At 43.8% G+C, this 23,143-nt stretch overlaps 1 protein-coding gene across 1 annotated transcript in view; it reads left to right on the top strand.

Moving 5' to 3' along the window:
* Positions 1-23,143, top strand: part of TMEM132C (transmembrane protein 132C) — a gene marked incomplete at its 5' end in the record, with an annotated part of 378,847 nt that overhangs the window by 237,123 nt on the left and 118,581 nt on the right. The window contains one exon of the mRNA XM_079717718.1: positions 14,827-14,973. Within this exon, the coding sequence (XP_079573844.1) occupies positions 14,827-14,973 (147 nt within the window). The remainder of the gene's footprint in view (positions 1-14,826; positions 14,974-23,143) is intronic.

The raw sequence follows: 23,143 nt of genomic DNA, 5'->3' as shown, positions 1-23,143 counted from the left end.
TTTGCATACGTAGCAGGAGGCCTTCCCACTGCAGTGCCTGGAGCGTTGTCAGAGGAGAGTATGCAGTGGATGTTGATTGCGCTGCTTGTTTGTCATGATTTTGCTTCATGCAACTCCATGTAGGGGGCCAGGCCAGGGATGGGCTGTTTTAGTGACTGCTGGCTTCCTAACTTTGTCCTAGCCAGCCAGCTTAGGAAGCACATAGCAGAGACTCCAAAGCAAGGTGGGACATTTAGAGACAGACATTTATCACAAAGAGATTCCTCTGACCTTCCTCTTCATCCATTTGATCCTTTGTGGGGTGTCCATAGACACAGGGTACAAGTGAGTCCTTTTATCTGGGCTACCCAGAGATGGGCAAACCTTTCATGCTCTGATTTCTGCTGCATGCTTCACATCGTCTAACCTGTTGGATAAGCATGCTACTGATGGCCGCTCTGAGGTGCCGGTTGTAGATCCCCAAGGACAGAGGAAATTAAAAATATCCACTCCACGGTAGAGAAAGGCTAGCACCCAAAGTTTGCATCTTTGTTGAAGTTCTCTAAGGAAAGAATGAAGGGAAGATTCCAGCAATGAAGCATCCAGTTTGACCTAGAAATCCAACTGGCTTCTGGACAAGAATATACATACTCAGTGCTAAGAGGGGTCCTGTAAACCAGTGGCTCTCAGCCAGGGATGGTTTGACCCCCTGAAGAAGACATTTGTCAATGTCTGGAGATATTTTTGTTGTCACAACTGGGGAAGGAGGCTACTGGAATCTAGAAGCAGCTAAATGTCCTACAGCACACAGAACACCCCCGTTCCCCGAAGCAAAGTAGTGTCTGTCCCAAAATATCAAGAGAGTCGAGGTTGAAAACCCAGATGTCAATGAATGAAGGAACGTGGGAGAGGACTCTGATGAGCTGCCTTGAAGCACACTTGCTGAATCTGTGTCAAGGGCCACTACTCAGATTCATGCCCTGTTTCCATTTGGGACTGTCTTCAGATCCCAGGTCCTCTGTTCTTGCAGTTTCTACCCCGGCCTCACTGGGCTCATCGCTGCTCCTGCAACATAAGTCTGTATTCGGATCTCTGCAAATTCATCAACTTATAGTAGCCCCCATTCATTAGCTCAAGGTACTGTGGGTCAGAAGTCTCAGTGGGGCCAACCGAATTCTCAGCAGAGGTCTCACAGGCCTGGGTGTCAGCCAGGCTGATACTGTCTGGAGGCTCTGGGGATGGTTCTACTTCCAAGACCATAATTCACTTGTCGGCTGAACTCAGTTCTGGTGGCCGTGGGACTGGGGACCCTGTTTCCCTGCTGGCTGTCAGTCGGGCTGCGTTCAGGCCCTAAGGGCCTCATGGCCCCTCCATGTTCAAAGCCAGCAACAGCAGGCCAAGTCTCATACCCAGAATCTCTGTGATATTATCCCCAGCTAGCTACCGCCAGCTGGAGAAAAGTCTGCTTTTAAAGGGCTGGCGTGATGAGATTAGGCCTCTCTATGTTAAGGTCAACTGATTTAGGACTTTTAATTCCCAACTGCAAAAGCCCTTAATGGCAAGGTTAGGGTTGAAGTAACCAGGGACAGGACTTGTGGGTGGCATCTTTAGAATTCTCCCTACCACAGGGCCTTTGCAATGGGCTTTCCCTGCTGGAAATGGGTCACCCCCCCCCAATCCTATTGTCCACATGGTTCTTCCACAACGTCTCCCAGTCTCTGCTTGAATGGCCCTCTTCAGAGCGGCCTTCCCCAGCCATCCTACTAAAAATTGCACTTCCTCTACCCCACCCCCACATTCTCTCCCCAGCTTTATTTTCCCTCATAACCTTTGCCAGTATCTGACATGCTGTTCATTTTGCTTCTGTTCTGGTCTATCATCTGTCTCTCCCAACTGGGATGTGAGCTCTCCAAACAAAGAAAGTGAGCTCATTGGCTGTTCCACACCAGGAACAGCATTTAGCACATGGGACGCGTTCAAACAGTGCTTGCCGAATGAGTAAACATCACAGTGGGTTATAAAAGGAGAAATCCAAAATGTCATATGGAAGCTTTGGATTTTAGTTCAATGTTGGCAACAGTATTCACCCGCTAGAGCGGCCATAAAAGGTGCCACGGACTGGGTGGCTTAAGTCACAGACGTGTTGCCTCTCGGTTCTGGAGGCTGGAAGTCCAAATCAAGGTAAGGGCAGGCTTGGGTCCTTCTAAGGGTCCTGAGGGAGCATCTGTCCCAGGCCTCTCTCCTTGGGTCATAGATGGCCGTCTCCATCCTCACATGGTGTTCTCCCTAGATTGTGCCTGTTATAAATTCCCCCTTTTGGAAGGCACCAGTCATAATGGATTAGGGTTCATCCTGGTATCATTAACTGGATCACCTCTGTATAAGCCCTGTCTCCCTGTAAGGTCACATTCAGTGGTACTGGGGGTTACAGTTCAACGTACAAATTTGTACGGAAGTACAGTTCAACCCATAATAGCAACTAATTATGTTTTTCCTTTTTTACCTACTCTGGGGGTCAGATTCAGCCCCCTCAGCAGACTCAGACGTACAGGGCCAGAGACCAAGTGGTACCCAGCCCTCTCCCATACCCCCTTCTCGAGACACACAGATGCTCACGTGTTCCAGGAGCCCTCTCAGTGGCTTCTAGAAGCTCAGTGGCTTTGAGAAGCTTCTAGAGAGTGTATTTCACATGGTGATTATAGCTGACCCTGAGACGGATGGCTTGGAAGATGGAAATTAGGCTTCCTGTGTTCAGAATTTGTGCTGAACATTGATTTTCCTTAAGGAACATTTAATCATCCCTGTATTACACCTGAGTCAGGCACATTTTTGAAAAGAGGAGGAATTTTTTTTTAAGCATTAAAAAACTGAATAGTAGCATCAATTAGATACAAATGAACTTATTGACAAAACAGAAACAGACTCGCAGACTTAGAGAAGGAACTCATGGTTACCAGGGGGGAAGGGTGGTGGGAAGGGATAGTTAGGGAGTTTGGGATTGACATGTCCACACTGCTATATTTAAAATGGATAACCAGCAAGGACCTACTGTATAGCACAGGGAACTCTGCTCAATACTCTGTAACCACCTAATTGGGAAAAGAATTTGAAAAAGAATAGATACATGTGTCTGTATAACTGAATCACTTTGTTGTACACCTGAAACTAACACAACATTGTTAATCAACTCTACTCAATATAAAATAAAAAGTTAAAAAAAAAATTTTAATAAATAAACATGTAGTATAGGTGGCATGAGCTGGTACAGCCAGACAGGACCAGAAGCACCACCAGGGCTGGTCCACACCTGAGTCCTGTGTTGGTGCATCTCAGCATCCCGGCACCCAGCACATCACCTGCTGGGAAAAGTCAGTCCTCAATATTAACATATGATAGATGAAAAATGGCAGTGTTGGCGTTATTAGGCGTGGTCTCTGAGAATCTGAAATCATCTTCCCGACCAGCAACAGCAGACCCACACGCTGGGGACCATTCAACTAAGGCCTCCCCCTAGGAACAGATGATGAAAAAGAGCAGAGGTCATAGAGCTCATCACAGTAGATGCAGGACCAGAAGCTAGGTCTCCTGCATCTGGTCCAGTGCCTTCCCCTCCACACTGGATGCTGAGAAAGGGCTGCTCTCCCATCACCACTGACCAACTTGCATTGGCTCTTTCCCTAGAAACCAGGCATCCTCAAGTTTTATCCTCTTATCTCACTGTGGGTTTTTTGTTTTGTTTTGTTATGTTTTGTTTTTAATTTATTTTTGAACATCTTTATTGGAGTATAATTACTTTACATTGTTGTGTTAGTTGCTGCTGTATAACAAAGTGAATCAGCTATACGTATACATATATCCCCATGTCCCCTCCCTCTTGCATCTCCCACCCTCCCACCCTCCCTATCCCACCCCTCTAGGTGGCCACAGAGCATTGAGCTGATCTCCCTGTGCTATGCGGCTGCTTCCCACTAGCTATCTATTTTACATTTGTTAGTGTATATATGTCAATGCCACTCTCTCACTTCGTCCCAGCTTACCCTTCCCTCTCCCCATGTCCTCAAATCCATTCTCTGCGTCTGCGTTTTTATTCCTGTCCTGCCCCCAGGTTCTTCAGAACCACTTCTTTTTTTTAGGTTCCATATATATGTGTTAGCATATAGTATTTGTTTTTCTCTTTCTGACTTGCTTCACTCTGTATGACAGACTCTAGGTCCATCCAACTCATTACAAGTAACTCAATTTCATTTCTTTTTATGGCTGGGTAATAGTCCATTGTATATATGTGCCACATCTTCTTTATCCATTCATCTGTCGATGGACACTTAGGATGCTTCCATGTCCTGGCTATTGTAAACAGTGCTGCAGTGAACATTGTGGTACATATATCTTTTTTAATTATGGTTTTCTCAGGGTATATGCCCAGTACTGGGATTGCTGGGTCATATGGTAGTTCTATTTTTAGTTTTTTAAGGAACCTCCATACTGTTCTCCATAGTGGCTGTATCAATTTACATTCCCACCAACAGTGCAAGACAGTTCCCTTTTCTACACACCCTCTCCAGCATTTATTGTTGGTAGATTTTTTGGTGATGGCCATTCTGACTGGTGTGAGGTGATACCTCATTGTAGTTTTGATTTGCATTTCTCTGATGATTAGTGATGTTGAGCAACCTTTCATGTGTTTGTTGGCAATCTGTATATCTTCTTTGGAGAAATGTCTATTTAGGTCTTCTGCCCATTTGGGGATTGGGTTGTTTGTTTTTTTGATATTGAGCTGCATGAGTTGCTTGTATATTTTGGAGATTAATCCTTTGTCGGTTGTTTTGTTTGCAAATATTTTCTCCCATTCTGAGGGTTGTCTTGTTTATGGTTTCCTTTACTATGCAAAAGCTTTTAAGTTTCATTAGGTACCATTTGTTTATTTTTGTTTTTATTTCTCTAGGAGGTGGGTCAAAAAGGATTTTGCTGTGATTTATGTCATAGTGTGTTCTGCCTATGTTTTCCTCTAAGAGTTTGATAGTGTCTGCACTTACATTTAGGTCTTTAATCCATTTTGAGTTTATTTTTGTTTATGCTGTGAGGGAGTGTTCTAATTTCATTCTTTTACATGTAGCTGTCCTGTTTTCCCAACACCACTTATTGAAGAGGCTGTCTTTTCTCCATTGTATATTCTTGCCTCCTTTATCAAAGATAAGGGGACCATATGTGCGTGGGTCTATCTCTGGGCTTTCTATCCTTTTCCATTGATCTATGTTTCTGTTTTTGTGCCAGTACTATACTGTCTTGATTATTGTAGCTTTGTAGTATAGTCTTAAGTCAGGGAGCCTGATTCCTCCAGCTCTGTTTTTCTTTCTCAAGATTGCTTTGGCTAGTCAGCATCTTTTGTGTTTCCATACAAATTGTGAACTTTTTTGTTCTAGTTCTGTGAAAAATGCCAGTGGTAGTTTGATAGGGATTGCATTGAATCTGTAGATTGCTTTGGGTAGTAGAGTCATTTTCACAATGTTGATTCTTCCAACCCAAGAACATGGTATATCTCTCCATCTGTTTGTATCATCTTGAATTTCTTTCATCAGTGTCTTAGAGTTTTCTGCATACAGGTCTTTTGTCTTCTTAGGTAGGTTTATTCCTAGGTATTTTATTCTTTCTCTTGCAATGGTACATAGGAGTGTTTCCTTAATTTCTCTTTCAGATTTTTCATTGTTAGTGTATAGGAATGCAAGAGATTTCTGTGCAATAATTTTGTATCCTGCTACTTTACCAAATTCATTGATAAGCTCTACTAGTTTTCTGGTAGCATCTTTAGGATTCTTTATGTATAGTATCATGTCATCTGCAAACAGTGACAGTTTTACTTCTTCTTTTCCAATTTGGGTTCCTTTTATTTCTTTTTCATCTCTGATTGCTGTGGCTAAAGCTTCCAAAACTATGTTGAATAATAGTGGTGTGAGTGGGCAACCTTATCTTGTGCCTGATCTTAGTGGAAATAGTTTCAGTTTTTCACCATTGAGAACGATGTTGGCTGTGGGTTTGTCATACATGGCCTTTATTATGTTGAGGTAAGTTCCCTCTATGCCTACTTTCTGGAGACTTTTTATCATAAATGGGTGCTGAATTTTGTCAAAAGGTTTTTCTGCATCTATTGAGATTATCATATGGTTTTTATCCTTCAATTTGTTAATATGGTGTATCACATTGATTGATTTGTGTATATTGAAGAATCCTTGCATTCCTGGGATAAACCCCACTTGATCATGGTGTATGATCCTTTTAATGTGCTGTTGGATTCTGTTTGCTAGTATTTTGTTGAGGATTTTTGCATCTATGTTCATCAGTGATATTGGCGTGTAGTATTCTTTCCTTGTGACAACTTTGTCTGGTTTTGGTATCTGGGTGATGGTGGTCTCATAGAATGTGTTTGGGAGTGTTCCTCCCTCTGCTATATTTTGGAAGAGTTTGAGAAGGGTAGGTGTTAGCTCTTCTCTAAATGTTTGATAGAATTCGCCTGTGAATCCATCTGGTCCTGGACTTTTGTTTGTTGGAAGATTTTTAATCACAGTTTCAATTTCAGTGCTTGTGATTGGTCTGTTTATATTTTCTATTTCTTTCTATTTCAGTCTTGGAAGGTTGTGCTTTTCTAAGAATGTGTCCATTTCTTCCAGGTTGTCCATTTTATTGGCAATATAGTTGCTTGTAGTAATCTCTCATGATCCTTTGTATTTATGCAGTGTCAGTTGTTACTTCTCCTTTTGCATTTCTAATTCTGTTGATTTGAGTCTTCCTTTTTTTCTTGATGAGTTTGGCTTATGGTTTATCAATTTTATTTATCTTCTCAAAGAGCCAGGTTTTAGTTTTATTGATCTGTGCTATCATTTCCTTCATTTATTTCTGATCTGATCTTTATGATTTCTTTCCTTCTGCTAACTTTGGGGGTTTTTGTTCTTCTTTCTCTAATTGCTTTAGGTGCAAGGTTAGGTTGTTTATTTGAGATTTTTCTTGTTTCTTGAGGTAGGACTATATTGCTATAAACTTCCCTCTTAGAACTGCTTTTGCTGCATCCCATAGGTTTTGGGTCATCGTGTTTTCATTGTCATTTGTTTCTAGGTATTTTTTGATTTCCTCTTTGCTTTCTTCGGTGATCTCTTGGTTATTTAGGAGCGTATTGTTTAGCCTCCATGTGTTTGTATTTTTTACAGTTTTTTCCCTGTAATTGATACCTAGTCTCATAGCATTGTGGTCGGAAAAGATACTTGATACGATTTCAACTTTCTTAAGTTTACTGAGGCTTGATTTGTGACCCAAGATATGATCTATCCTGGAGAATATTCCATGAGCTCTTGAGAAGAAAGTGTATTCTGTTGTTTTTGGATGGAATGTCCTATAAATATCAATTAAGTCCATCTTGTTTAATGTGTCATTTAAAGCTTGTTTTTCTTTACTTATTTTCGTTTTGGTTGATCTGTCCATTGGTGAAAGTGGGGTGTTAAAGTCCCCTACTATTATTGTGTTACTGTCGATTTCCCCTTTTATGGCTGTTAGCATTTGCCTTATGTATTGAGATGCTCCTATGTTGGGTGCATAAATATTTACAATTGTTATATCTTCTTCTTGGATTGATCCCTTGATCATTATGTAGTGTCCTTCTTTACCTCTTGTAATAGTCTTTATTTGAAAGTCTATTTTGTCCGATATGAGAATTGCTATTCCAGCTTTCTTTGGATTTCCATTTGCATGGAATATCTTTTTCCATCCCCTCACTTTCAGTCTGTATGTGTCCCTAGGTCTGAAGTGGGTCTCTTGTAGACAGCATATATATGGGTCTTGTTTTTGTATCCATTCAGCCAGTCTATGTGTTTTGGTTGGAGCATTTAATCCATTTACATTTAAGGTAGTTATCGATATGTATGTTTCTATTACCATTTTCTTAATTGTTTTGGGTTTGTTATTGTAAGTCTTTTCCTTCTCTTGTGTTTCCTGCAAGGAGAAGTTCCTTTAGCATTTGTGGTAAAGCTGGTTTGGTGATGCTGAATTCTCTTAGCTTTTGCTTGTCTGTGAAGGTTTTAATTTTTCCATCGAATCTGAATGAGATCCTTGCTGGGTAATCTTGGTTGTAGGTTCTTCTCTTTCATCACTTTAAATATGTCCTGCCACTCCCTTCTGGCTTGCAGAGTTTCTGCTGAAAGATCAGCTGTTAACCTTATGGGGATTCCCTTGTATGTTATTTGTTGCTTTTCCCTTGCTGCTTTTAATATTTTTTCTTTGTATTTAATTTTTGATAGTTTGATTAATATGTGTCTTGGCGTGTTTTTCCTTGGATTTATCCTCTATGGGACTCTCTGTGCTTCCTGGACTTGACTATTTCCTTTCTCATATTAGGGAAGTTTTCAACTATAATCTCTTCAAATATTTTCTCAGTCCCTTTCTTTTTCTCTTCTTCTTCTGGGACCCCTATAATTTGAATGTTGGCGCATTTAATGGTGTCCCAGAGGTCTCTGAGACTGTCCTCAATTCTTTTCATTCTTTTTTCTTTATTCTGCTCTGCAGTAGTTATTTCCACTATTTTATCTTCCAGGTCACTTATCCATTCTTCTGCCTCAGTTATTCTGCTATTGATTCCTTCTAGAGAATTTTTAATTTCATTTATTTTGTTGTTCATCATTGTTTGTTTGCTCTTTAGTTCTTCTAGGTCCTTGTTAAATGTTTCTTGCATTTTCTCTATTCTATTTCCAAGATTTGGGATCATCTTTACTATCATTACTCTGAATTCTTTTTCAGGTAGACTGCCTATTTCCTCTTCATTTGTTAGGTCTGGTGGGTTTTTACCTTGCTCCTTCATCTGCTGTGTGTTTCTCTCTCTTCTCATTTTGCTTAACTTACTGTGTTTGGGGTCTCCTTTTCGCAGGCTGCAGATTCGTAGTTCCTGTTGTTTTTGGTGTCTGCCCCCTGTGGGTAAGGTTGGTTCAGTGGGTTGTGTAGGCTTCCTGGTGGGGTGGACTGGTGCCTTTGTTCTGGTGGATGAGGCTGGATCTTGTCCTTCTGGTGGGCAGGACTGCATCCGGTGGTGTGTTTGAGGGTGTCTGTGAACTTGTTGTGATTTTGGGCAGACTTTCTGCTAATAGGTGGGGTCGTGTTCCTATCTTGCTAGTTTTTTGTCATGGAGTGTCCACTACTAGAGCTTGCTGGTCGTTGAGTGGATCTGGGTCTTAGCATTGAGATGGAGATCTCTGGGAGACCTCTTGCTGATTGATATTACGTGAGGCCAGGAGGTCTCTGGTGGACCAACATCCTGAACTCAGCTCTCCCACCTCAGAGGCGCAGGCCTGACACCCGGCTGGAGCACCAAGACCCTGTCAGCCACACAGCCAGGTACATGGGGATTTTCTTGCCTTTTGGGAAGTCTGAGGTCTTTTGCCAGCGTTCAGTAGGAGTTCTGTAGGAGTTGTTCCACGTGTAGATATGTTTTTGATGTATTTGTGGTGAGGAAGGTGATCTCCACATCTTACTCCTCCACCACCTTGAATGTTCTCCCCACGGTGTTTTAACACTGACTCTCATTGCAGAACTTCTGCTCCTGGAACCCAAATTCTTGCAACAGCTAATTCCTTGAAGTAGATAGGAATATCCATTGACCTCATCAAAGAAAACACCTAATTAAGAAATTGGCCTTTTGAAACGTGTGCCTTCCTCCCATCTCAGAGGCTCATCACCCTACCCCACTTAGAGATGAAACCAGGCCCTGCACCAGTCAACAAGAATCCTCCTATTTTCTTGAACTCTGAAGTGTTAAGAACAATTTGTAGCTTCAGTGAAACCTCCAGTCCTGAGCAAAATCCAGATGCAGCAAAACCCAATTTCAAGCAAAGTCACATTTCAGGAGGCAGTTGCTTTGAGCAGTCGGGGTGGAAGATGTCCCTGCATTAGGACAAAGGGGGGCTTTCGCCTGCTAATGTGTGTTTAATCGTTGTCCCTCAAGCATACCTTGGTCTTCTCCTGGCCAAGGTGGCGAGTATGGTTTAGCAAAATCATTTAGCAAATCACTTTAAAGTAAGACTTGGAAGAAGTTTCTAGAGAAAAAGTGCTGTTGCTGCTGATAGGCTCTTGCTGCTCTGAAGTGGCAGCGGGGAGGGCAGGTGATGCTAATTTGGGTACCCTTGGCTTGAAAGGGGGAGATGTGTTTTATCACCGCCTCTCATCTTTGCTAGGTGATGTTTAGCCCGTTAACTATTCACAAGGATTTATTTCCTCCACCCTGTGAGGTAAGCAGGGCAGGGCTGTGTGTGTGTGTGTGTGTGTGTGTGTGTGTAATTTTTTAAGCTATTACTTTGATAAGATAACTTGCATGGAATTTAAGGAGTCAAATAGTTCTGCAGAGTTTGTTGGTAAAAACTGTATATAACATTCTCAAAGTGACAAAACCACAGTGATAGAGAACAAATCAGAGTCTGTTGGCACTGAGTGGTAGGCAGGCCTGACTATTAAGTAACATTAGGGAGTGTCTTTATAGTGATGGAATTCTTCTGTGTTCTGACTGTGGTGACGGTTACTCTAGTCTACACATATGATGTGATTTTATAGAACTATACACGCCCCCCCAAAAAAGTGCACGTGACAGGCATAGAGGACAGACTTGTGGTTGCCAAGGGGGTAGGTCCCGGGGGTGGGGGAAGGATGGAGGGGGAGGTTGGGATTAGCAGACGTAAGCTTTTTTTTTTTTTTTGCGGTACGCGGGCCTCTCACTGTTGTGCTCTCTCCTGTTGCGGAGCACAGGCTCCGGACGCGCAGGCTCAGCGGCCATGGCTCAGGGGCCCAGCTGCTCCACTGCATGTGGGATCTTCCCAGACTGGGGCACGAACCCACATCCCCTGCATCGGCAGGCGGACTCTCAACCACTGCGCCACCAGGGAAGCCCATAAGCTTTTATATATAGGATGGATAAACAAAACAAGGTCCTACTGTAGAGCACAGGGAACTCTATTCACCAGCCTGTGAAAAACCATCATGGAAAAGAATATGAATGTATGCCATATTCATAATGGAAAAGAAGGTATATTACATACGTATATACATAGCATAACTGAATCACTTTGCTATACAGCAGAAATTAACATTGTAAATCAACTATACTTCAATAAAATAATTTTTTTTAAAAATGCACGTGAAAATAGGTGAAATCTAAACAAGGTCTGAACATGAGTTCATAGCATGGCGGCAATGCCAGCTTCCTGGTTTTGACAACTTATGATGATATAAGAGAGCATCACAGGGGGCAGCTTGGGTATATGAGAACTCTATATTTTGTGCAACTTCATGTTAATCTCAAACTATCAAAGTAGTTCAAAATTGAAAGTTATTTTTAAAGAAATGCTGCAGTAGTCTGTTCCCTTCCACTGCCTTTCTCCCTGTACAGAGGCAAAATTCTTACTTTGGTATTTATGTCCATATCACTAAATGACATAGTAAGTGAGGCTGATACCTCTTTATTGTTTGGTTTTTTTTTAGTTTTAGGCACTGTCTATAAATTTCCCACTATGAAAAATAAGGATCTTTCTCGCTTTTCTCCCCGACTCCTTCCTATGTCTCCATCCCTGCAAAATAATAATCATATTTTGTCTAGATTAATAATCAGTGTTTAAAACATTGCAAGTACATATGCTAATCACAGTAAAAGTATTAAATGATGATGACTTTTCCTTTCCTGCATAATGATTTTTTATCATCAGAATTATAAACTAATTTGGTTTTATTCTTTTTCTTCATTTTCTGTTTATTTTGTTCAGATTTATTCCCAGACTCTACTGATTATCTAAATCTCCTCTTAGAAAATTCATTCACATCAAATTTATTACGAAAATTCCAGTTTCCTGAAGACGTGTTGCCAGAATTTCTCCATGCTGGCGCTCAGCTGTTATCCAGGACCTCTATTCACCATGAACGTCCTGTTCATCTCTGTCATGCATTGGATCTTCATTTCCTGGGTCTCATGATTTCTTTCTATATTTACCCCCATGTTTGATGGAGCACATCTTCAAGTAGTTTTCTGAGCAAGGATGTAGGAAATAAATTTTGGGGGAACTTGCATACCTGGAAACATTTTCTTCATCATTAGTCTAGCTATCAAATGCTAGGTTGGAAATCATTTCCCCTCCAGTTTCTGAATATATTTTTCATCGCCTTCTGGTTCCCAGAGTGTGTGTGGTGAATCTTGAATCCATTCTGATCCCTGATTCTTTCTTCAGTCTGGAGGATTGCAGATTTCACCTCTCTGTACCCAGCGTCCTAAGCTGTATCAGTCCTTTGCCTTGGTGTGGGTCCTTGTGTTCATCACCCAGGAGGCCCTGCAAATCTGGACACTCACATCCTTTCATTGGGGGAATTTTCTTGAATTACTTCATTGGTGATTCCTACTCTCCCTTTGTGTGTTTTTTATATTGTTCAGATGTTGAACCTCAAAGTAACCCTCTTCCATTTCTTTGGGTTTTTTTCTGCTTCCTAGGACAAATGTCATCAACTCTATCCATCAACCATTCCACTGATTTTCCATTTCTTCTATAATATTTTTAATTTCCAAGGGCTCATTTTTCCCTTTCTGGGTTTTTTAAATATCAATCTGTTTTTGTTTCATGATTGCAGTATCTTCTCTGATGGCTCTGTGAATGTGAATGATTGTGTATTTTGTTAATTGTGGTCTTTCCTGCGTAGGCTCTATTTTCTACAGATTTCTCTTTTCTTCTTTTTTTTTTGCCTGTTTTGTTCCCTATGTCATGCAGAAACTTTATCAGTGTCCTAAGGTTCTTGATTCTTTTTTTTTTTTTTGCGGTAGGCGGGCCTCTCACTGTTGTGGCCTCTCCCCTTGCGGAGCACAGGCTCCGGAGCACAGGCTCAGTGGCCATGGCTCACGGGCCCAGCCGCTCCGTGGCATGTGGGATCTTCCCAGACCGGGGCACGAACCCGTGTCCCCTGCATCGGCAGGCGGACTCTCAACCACTGCGCCACCAGGGAAGCCCCGGTTCTTGATTCTTGTTTGCTCATATTTAAAAAAAAAATGAAGGACTAAAAACCATTAGAAGCTCTGAGCCCCTAGATCGGCCTTGGTGACTACAAGCTTCACTGAAAAGTAACCTGGCTGGCTGGTCAGACCAGTAACCAGGGTCAGTACCGAATGGTCTAGAATCTGGTATTTTTCTTAGAAGGTGAAGGTCCAGCTTTGGGGACAAAGGACTAGGAATCTCAATGTTCAGTGTGTGTGATGTCACATAGTGACTCTTTTTTTGTCATGGTATCAAATCTTCATGGTCCCCCAGGCCTGACATGGAGTCTGGCAGTCACCCTGTTACAGGGAAAGGGAAGCGTGTTTGCATCTGGCTGCTTCATAAACATACTTTTGGCTAATCCTCCTTATTTTAGCGCTCATGGACTCCAACTTTTAGTGGTCCCACCAGTTCCTGAGATGGGGGGATTCCGTGGTATAAATTCTGCTCGTTCTTAGCTTTTCTCGCTGACGGCTCACGACTTAGTTTGGAAGTTCAGCTGACCCTTTTACCCCCTTGTACATCAGCTTACTGGTCCCCAGATCATTTACGTTTGCTGCATCTTTCTCCCCATCATCACGGGTCTTTAAAAATAGTCCCCTCGACTCTCCTTTAAGTGGGATTTGGGAAAAGAGGATAAGCAGGTATATGTGTTCGATCCAATATGTTTCTCACCAGTTTATTGATGAGAAAACTGAGGTTCAGACAGGCTAAGAGACATAGCTAAAACAACAGTTCTGAGGGACTGCTTTGCCTTTTTAAAAAGTCCCTGGCTGGGGCTTCCCTGGTGGCGCAGTGGTTGAGAGTCCGCCTGCCGATGCAGGGGACACAGGTTTGTGCCCCGGTCCAGGAAGATCCCACATGCCACGGAGCGGCTGGGCCCGTGAGCCATGGCCGCTGAGCCTGCGTGTCCGGAGCCTGTGCTCTGCAACGGGATAGGCCACAACAGTGAGAGGCCCGCGTACTGCAAAAAAGAAAAAAAAAAAAAAAAAAGTCCCTGGCTGAGTTTGTTCCCGGAGGAGACCCAGCAAGTCACGTGAAGCAGGTTGGGGACCTGCCTGCACTGATAAAACCATAACTAACATTTATTAAGTGCTTGTTGTCTACTCGACAGTGTTCCAGTCTCTTTATATGTGTTAATACACTTCATCATCACAACAGCTTTATATTGGGGGTTACTATTATCATGTCCATTTACAGGGGAGGAAAGTGAGGCCCAGAGAGGTTATTATTTGCCCAAAGTCACACAGCTACAAAGTGGAGAAAGCAGTGTGTGCACCTCCACCAGGGTTTCTGAACCTGGGCATTTTGGGCACTTTGGACTGGGTACATCTGTGCTGGGGAAGGGAGGGCTGTTCTGTGCATCAGGAGGCTGCTTAGCTGCATCCCTGGGTGCCAGCACTCTCCCCCCGGTTGAGACAACCCAAAATGTCTCCAGACATCACCACGTGTCCCCGCAGGACACAGTCGCCCCTGACCGAGAATGACTGGCCTGGGCAGGCTGGCTTTTCTCCTGACCCCTCAGCTGAGCTACTTCTTGGTTTGGAGACTGCCTGAGGCCGCTTTCCCTCACCCTCAGACCTGAGCAGCAAGTTCCGTGATTCCTGGGTCTGTGGGTAGATCCCTCTCTCACTCCACTCGCCAAGTCCCCGGCATCCTCCCCCCTCTGAGGCCCCTCGTCTGACTGTGCCACCGAATATGAAAAAAGCAGAAAAATGAAAAAGAAAGCAACGCACGCAGCTTAGCGGAGGCTGGGCGCATTTGCAAAGGCCGAGTCAGTAATCTCTGGGCTCTTTTCTTGCTCCCTTCGTCCCCGCAGGGCCAAGGTGAAGAAGGGCGTGACCATCTTGAGCACGCGGACCAGCGAGCCTCGCCAGTGGGACGTCAAGCCGGAGCTGGGCAACGGCGGGAAGCACGCCACCGCCGCCCTGGTGTGCCAGCGCCTGGCGCCCGGCGCGCGCAACAGGTAAGCGCAGGGACCCCTCCCTCCGCGTCGGTGACCCGGGGTCCCATGACCCGCTCTCCGCCTAAGATCCCTGCCTTAGACTCACAGTACCCACGGCTTAGCGGAGCTGTTACACCTCGGCTTGGAAATCTGGAGACACTTAACCTCACCTGTTGTACCTTCGGGCATCTCTGGCCGGAAAGGCAGGGCCCTGATTCTGCGGGTCCGTTGTTTGGGTTTGGGAACAGAAATTAGTTTGCACGGTCTCTTCTGCTTTGCAGAGGCTTGTTCGTTCTCCTCACCTACACTCTTGTCCTCGAGGCTGTGTCATCGCCCGTTGCCCTGCCGTTGCCCCTGCTTATCAGAGGCTGCTTTCTTACAGTGTTTGTCCTTTGCGCAAAGGGTGTGATATTGTGATTTATACGAAGAAATACATATTTGGTCTTCATCCCTGTTCCTGGCATAGAGCTCTGAAAACCCTTGCAATTTCCCAGAATGAGAGCGTAAAGCTGTCTTCTGTTTACGTTAATAAGGTTACTTTGGGAAAGCCTCCTAGGTCACCTTACGATGCGGGTTGCAGGGTATCAGCCATGTGACTGGAGGAGGGTTGGACCTTTCAGCCCCACCCCTGGCCTCTGTGTTCGAGAGGGAGACTGGTGATTGAGTTCAGTAGCCAATGGCCAATGATATAATCAACGGTGCCCATTTAATGAAGCCTCCATAAGAACTCGAAAATACTGGCTTTGGAGAGCTTCCGCCTTGGTGATGGCGTGGAGATTTGCGGAGAGTGGTGCCTGGAGAGGGCGTGGAAGCTCTGCCCACTTTCACCGTGCCTTGCCCTGTGCATCTCTATCACCGGCTGTTCCTGAGTTATACCCTTTCATGATAACCAGTAACCTGGTGAGTCAAATGTTTCTCTGAGTTCTGTGAGCCGCTCCAGCAAATTAATGGAACCCAAGGAGGGGGTCATGGTAGCCTCTAATCTTTAGCCCGAGGGTCAGAAGCACAGGGGACAATGTGGACTTGCGATTGGCATCTGAAGGTGGGGACAGTCTCGTGGGACTGAGCCCTTGACCTGTGGGATCAGACACGATCTCCAGGTAGGTAGTGTCAGAACTGAGGTGAAGTGTAGGGCACCCAGCTGGTGTCAGAGTGTTACTGATGGTGGTAGAAAAAGGACACACATCAGAATTGGTGTCAGAATCGTAAAGGATTAGACTCAGCCTTCAGTGAGGAGGACTTTAAAGACAGGAGGTGACAGTCAGTGGCAATGATGCTTAGGGATGGTATGTGAGAGTCTAGACAGACATTCTGGATTATTATTTAACATAATTTCTTTCTGTGTATAAAAGCAGCACATACTCATTTTAGAATATTTGTGAAAACAACTATAAGAGGACAAAACTTAAGCAATATATCAATATCCCTTCTACCTAAGGATAACCCACTGCTAACGTTGATTCATTTTCTTCCCATGTTTAATGCATAGATAACATCTGTGTATAGTAAATGCGTAGTAGATGCACTTATTTTACAAATTTGGTATCATAATATATATCCAGATTCTTAAGATAATTTCACTTATATTGATAACATCTTCCTTTGACATTAAATATTCCTCAGAAATATTTTAAGATTCCATCACATAGATTTAACATTACATAAATAACCATTTCCATAGTTTGGGCTATTTAATTTGTTTCCAAGTTTTATTTTCATAGATAATGCAGAAGCAAATGACCTTTCACATGAATCTTTGTCCACTTCTCTTTTTGCTTGAGGTGGCTTCTTAGAATCAAAAAGTTAGATCATTTTTTAGGGCTCTTGATACAGTCCGTCAGTGTATTTTCCTGAAGGGATTAGTGCTAAAGGAAGAAACATCCACTTCCATTACTGGATGTATTTTCTTAAGTGAACACTTCAAGCCTGCCTAGAAGAACTCTACAAATGCTCCACTGCATTTAGAAACACCCAGTTCTTTCGGGACTTCCCTGGTGGTGCAGTGGTTAAGAATCCGCCTGCCAATGCAGGGGACACGGGTTCGAGCCCTGGTCGGGAAGATCCCACATGCCACGGAGCAACTAAGCCCATGTGTCACAACTACTGAGCCTGCACTCTAGAGCCCGCAAGCCACAACTACTGAGCCCTCGTGCCACAGCCACTGAAGCCTGCACACCTAGAGCCCGTGCTCCGTCACAAGAGAAGCCACTGCAGTGAGAAGCCTGCGCACAGCAACGAAGACCCAACACAGCCAAAACTAACTAAATAAATAAATTTATAGAAACACCTAGTTCATTTATCTGTAACACCCTTTCCTCAGTCCTGCCTTCCATGTGTAGCCAGCAAAACACATCTGGTGTCCTGAACAGTTTCCTGGATCAAACACCAACCTTCACCATCATGACCCCGAGAAGGATTGTTAGTACATCTGAGGGGTGAGGGTTGGGCGTTTCACCTTGTGAAAACGTGGCTAGAAAGAAATGCGTGCATGGGTCCCTTGCTCTAAGCACGAGATCAGAGGTCAAATTAAATCTCCTGAATCAAATGCACATAAAATCTAATTAACCCACAAGATTAGTGTTGATTATGCAAGTTAAAGGGAATGTGTTCATTAACAGGCAGTGGATTTATGTGTGTAAATAGTTCTTTATGTCACAGTCAGAAGGAGTCTCAAAGTGAGGGAGATAAGCTTTGCTGTACGGGAGCAGGTTCTGAAGAGTCCTAGTGGCAACGCTGTGTGTTCTGATCTTCTGGAAATTTGATGTTGGGACCAGGTGTGTTTGCTGAGATGGTAAACATCATGCGTGATTTTCCACTGTCAGCCGCGCTGGATGTCACAGTAGCGGGAACTGTGGTTTAAAATCAGCGTTTCCTTCCTTCTGAATTCTAGAGTTTTTTTTTACTGCTTTGAGTTAGACTGGCCACAAGCTGGGTGGTTGTGAGGGCCTGGAATTCCCTGCACCCTCCCAGGTTTCTTAACATGATGTCTTAGAAGGTAATTGCTGCCTTTGCAGAAGAGCCGACATGTCAGGACTGGGGTCAGGGCTGTGCTGAAGCCATCCAGTGCCAGCTCGTGAGAGCTGATTGGATTGCTCGAATCTCCTCCCCAGTCTCTCGTGCGGTGACCGGCAGTATTTACACTATGGAAACTGGCAAACATCACAAACCAGGACTGTTTGCCATTGTTGGAAGGCCTGTTTACCAGCACACAGTGGATGGATGTTCCCGCTCACTCACTTCCTCACCTGGACTTTCAGAAAACATTGCTTGGTTCACGCACGTCTGAGGTGCTATGCTCCATGCCAGGTCGATACCCACTGAGTCAGGTGCAGACCCTGTCTTCAAGGAAGCTAAAGTCTGTGGAGCACCTAGGAACAGATTGACCACAGCTCAAATAAGGGCTTTTGAGGACATGGAAGTTGCAAACTTCACAGGGATGTGGGGGCTTACTTCCCTCTGCCCGGAGAGCAAAGGCCAAGAGTACTTGTTATCTAGTGTTTTGTAACAAAACTCCCCAAAACTGAGACGTTTATTTATTTATTTATTTATTTAAAGAGCATCATTTTTTAAAATATTTATGTATTTATTTAAAGAGCATCATTTTTAAATTTATTTATTTACTTACTTACTTATTTATTTAAAGAGCATCATTTTTTTAAGTATTTATTTATTTATTTATTTATTTATTTTCACTGCACCGGGTCTTAGTTGCAGCCTGCAGGATGTTTGTGGCAGCATGTGAACCCTCAGTTACGGCACGCGGGATCTAGCTCCCCGACCAGGGATCAAACCCGCCCGGGAGCCTGGAGTCTTACCCACTGGACCAGCGGGGAAGTCCCCAAAACTTAGACATTTAAAACAACACGTTTATTGTCTCATAGTTTCAGCAGGTTAGAGATCCAGGCACATCTTCTCCGGGTCCTCTTCTTGAGGGTATCTCACTAGGCTGCAATCAGGGCGTTAGCCAAGCTCAGTGGTTTCTCATCTGAAGGCTCAACTTGGGAAGGAACCGCTCCCAAGCTCATGAGCTTGTTGGCAAGATTCAGGTCCTCGAGAATTGCTGGACGGAGGGCCTCAGCGTCCTTCTCCTTGCCAGGCGTCCCTCTCCACCAGGACAAGCACGTGAGATGATCCAGGGAGAAAGAGAACACCAGCAAACGGAAGTCATAGTATTTATAACCTAATCTCGCATGTGACATCCAAACACATTTGCTATGTTCTACTCGTTAGATGTCTGGGCCCCATTCAAGGGGAGGTGATTACACGGGGAGGGGGGGTGAGGACCAGGAGGTGAGGATGATTGAGAGTCATCTCACACTGCCTACCTCACCTTGACTGCTCTTCAAGCTGGAGGGGGCTTCCTGTAGCTGTTGTCTCTGAACTCTCCTGGAAGGACTGGAGGAAAGAATTGAATATGTAGAAACAGAATGATGGTGTTGCAGGCACAGGAGCAAGACGGCAAATGCTTGGATGTGTGAAATCAGGAGAACTTGTGCAGAGGAGGGTGAGTGATGGTCCTGGGCTGGAAGTGACACGACAGGGAGTTTCAGGGGTTAGTCGGGAAAGGTAGGCTGGGCCATCTGATGGAGGGACGTGAGTTACAGACCCATGGTTTAGACTGGCATTTCCTTCACTGTTTATCACCTATCCTAATCTTCCAGTCGACTTGCCTTTTTTATTTTACTGAAGCCAGTTGATGAAAAGGGAAATTTTATGGTTCTACCCATATTAGTGGTGTTCTTCGATGCTCCTAAAAGTGATGGCCCTGACTTATTTAAGCAGAAGAGGGATTTATCCAAAGGATATTGCCGGAAAGGTTGTAGAATTGGCTTGGAAAATGGACGACAGCAGGGGAATCTCAGCAATAGCCGGGAACTTGCCCCAAATCATATCTCATCATGTACCACTCGGACCACTACTCACTTAGGAGTTTTCTTTAAATCACCTTTTTATTGCCCTGGCTTTTAAAAATTCTTCTTCATTTTTAGTAATAATAACCTTGAAATTATACATTTAAGGTACTTTTATTATATGTACATTATAATAAGTACAGAACTATAAGAATTGTTTAAAATAATTTTCCTGGGTGACTAGAACAGGGACATAATTTATGCATAGTCTTATCATAGGAACTACAGCCAAAGAATCACCTGGTGTGGTGGTCACTGACCTGTCCAGGTTCCTTTTGAAACCCTTACACTGCTTCTGTGTGCCTATGTGGGTGTTTCAGTCAGCTAGAGCTGCTGTAACAAAATGCCACACACTGGGTGGCTTATACAACACACATTTCTCTTCACCATTCTGGCGACCAGAAGTCCAAGATCAAGGTACCGTTAGTGCTGGTTTCTGGTGAGATCTCTCTTCCTGGCCTTTTTGCTGTGTCCTTACATGGCCTTCCCTCTGTGTGTCCATTAGGAAAGAGAGAGAGAGCTCAGGTGTTTCTTCCTCTTCTTATAGGGACACCAGTCTGATCAGACTAGGACCCCACCCTTAGGACTCCATTTAGCCTTAATTGCATTTTTAAAGCCCTGTCGCTAAATACAGTCACACTGGGGGCTAGGGCTTTCACATATGATTTTTGCAGTCGGGGGACACAATTCTGTCCGTAACAGTAGACTTGCTTTAAGATCCTGCACCTGCATCCTTCAGAGCAGTACCCGGGGCTTCTGGGGCCCTTTTGCCTACTCTTGAAGATTTCTGGAAAAGCCTGGGAGTTTTCGTCTTCCTGGGGCAGCCCTTGCAAATGATGGATGAACGTGGAGCATGAAAGCCCAGATCCCTCTCTGGGGCACATGACTCTGAATTGTAACTGATACCTGGATCTTCCACGGGAGCAGAACAAGGCTGGGACTTCTTCTGAAATCATACCTTTTTCTTACATGAACTGTTTCCCTCTCTCTTACCAGTTTTTTCTGGAAGAACTTCCCTTATCCATCACTTACAAGTGAATCCTCATCTTAGGGTTTGCTTCTAACAAACCCAGCTTGAGATTCTCAGAAACATAAGGGCCCCTGCTTCCTTCCCTGGTGAAACAGCCTCTTCTGTGTACAATTGGGAGGGAGAAGACCATCCTTCAAGACAGCTGTTTCGATGGAGCACTTTCCCCCTGTAGCCCCAGCACCTCTGAAAGATCCTGTGCACTCTGGTCCTGGAGCCACATCTATAAACCCTCAGATCCAGGAAGAGACGTTGCACCTGGTCCATACACACACACAACTGTGCTGCATTTAGTTTCCACCCCACTAGAGTAATGTTTTAGCAGTCTGAGCATCTCAGCAACAACACAAAATCAACTCACAACCTACTAGATTGTGCTTCACCCTTCTGGGTTGTGAGGCCAAGGGAACAATTAATATCCTGTCCAAACCCCATGACTTTAAATGAATCAAGCACCAAGCAGATGCCTCTGTGGCAGCAGACAAAGAAGATGAAAGGGTGTGGATGGCATGTTTGAGCACAGGAACACATTTTGTGGTCCTCTGAGTGTACGTTCCTTGGGAAGCATCTTCTACTTGCTCTTTTCTCTCCCTTCCACCTTCTGAATCTTTTTCAAACCTGGGATCTGGGCTAGTCTGAGCATCTGGGGATCAAGAATTTCATAAAGCCTGGGAAGTGAGCCCAACATTGACGGAGGGCACAGCCTACCCAGGGCTCCCCTCGACTCCAGGCTTGCACCTTTAATCCACGCATTCACCCTAAGCTTTCCCTGGGTCTTACTCTCCCAAGTTCATTCCTTTAGGAGAAACACCAAAAATTAGGGTTTTCTTTAAACTGTGGGCATTCTTTTTTTAATTTTTATTTTAGTTACTTATTTTTTTTGAAGTATAGTTGATTTACAATGTTGTGTTAATTTCTTCTGTACAGCAAAGGGATTCAGTCATATATATATACATTCTTTTTCATATTCTTTTCCATTATGGTTTTTCACAGGTTATTAAATATAGTTCCCAGTGTTGTATAGTAGGACCTTGTTGTTTATCCATTCTCTGTAGAATAGCTTACATCTGCTGCCCTCAACTTCCCAATCCATCCCTCCCCCACCCCCCTCCCCCTTGGCAACCACAAGGCTGTTCTCTATGTCTGTGAATCTGTTTCCATTTCACAGATAAGTTCATTGTGTCATATTTTAGGGTCCACATATAAGTAATATCATATGGTATTTGTCTTTCTTTGTCTGACTTACTTCACTTAGTATGATAACCTCTAGGTCCATCCATGTTGCTGCCAATGGCATTGTTTCATTCTTTTTAATGGCTGTGTAGTGTTCCATTGTATATATGTACCGCATCGTCTTTATCCATTCATCTGTCGATGGGCATTTAGATTGCTTCCATGTCTTGGCTCTTGTGAATGGTGCTGCTATGAACACAGGGGTGCATGTATCTTTTTGAATTACAGTTTTGTCAGGGTATATGCCCAGGAGTGGGATTGCTGGATCATATTGTAGCTCTATTTTTAGTTTTCTGAGGAACCTCTGTACTGTTCTCCATAGTGGCTGCACCAACTTACATTCTCACCAACAGCATAGAGGGTTCCCTGTTCTCCACACCCTCTCCAGTGTTTGTTATTTGTAGACTTTTTGATGATGACCATTCTGAGCAGTGTGAGGTGACACCTCATTGTGGTTTTGATTTGCATTTCTCTGATGATTAGTGATGTTGAGCATCTTTTCATGTGCCTGTTGATGGGCATTCTTTGAAGTTAACAGGGAACTCCATGCTGGCGATGCAACCTCCATGGCTCTGAGCAAGACTGGCTCCCCAGTGAGGGTCGCTGCATGCCACCTACAGGACTCCCGACCTGGCCACGCACACCTGTGCTGTTATCTCCTGATTGCCTGTATTTAAATGGGTTCACTTGTGCATTTTAAAAGTTCCATATTAGGTTTTATTTTTAAAACATTAGCATTCGGGGGGACGATATCTCTCTGGGGAAGCAAACATAGTATCTCAAATACAGAAACTTAAATAACAGTAATACTCTGTATGTTGCATAGTACTTGACAACATACAAAATAATACTCTGTGTATTTCATAGTTCCTGGCATTATACAAAATGCTTTGTGTATATTATTTCAGTAACTCTTCTCCATGGTTTCCTGAACTAAGAGTCAAACTGTTGGGCAGATAAAGAAAAGAAATGAAGACATTCCGAGGCAGAAAGCATCCACCCGAATACTTGGGCAAATGCT

This window comes from Hyperoodon ampullatus, assembly GCF_949752795.1.
Source record: "Hyperoodon ampullatus genome assembly, chromosome: 13".
In the NCBI taxonomy this organism is placed as follows: Eukaryota; Metazoa; Chordata; class Mammalia; order Artiodactyla; family Ziphiidae; genus Hyperoodon; species Hyperoodon ampullatus.
Note: the sequence above shows the minus strand (reverse complement) of the source record. Positions and strands in the feature narration are given on the sequence as shown.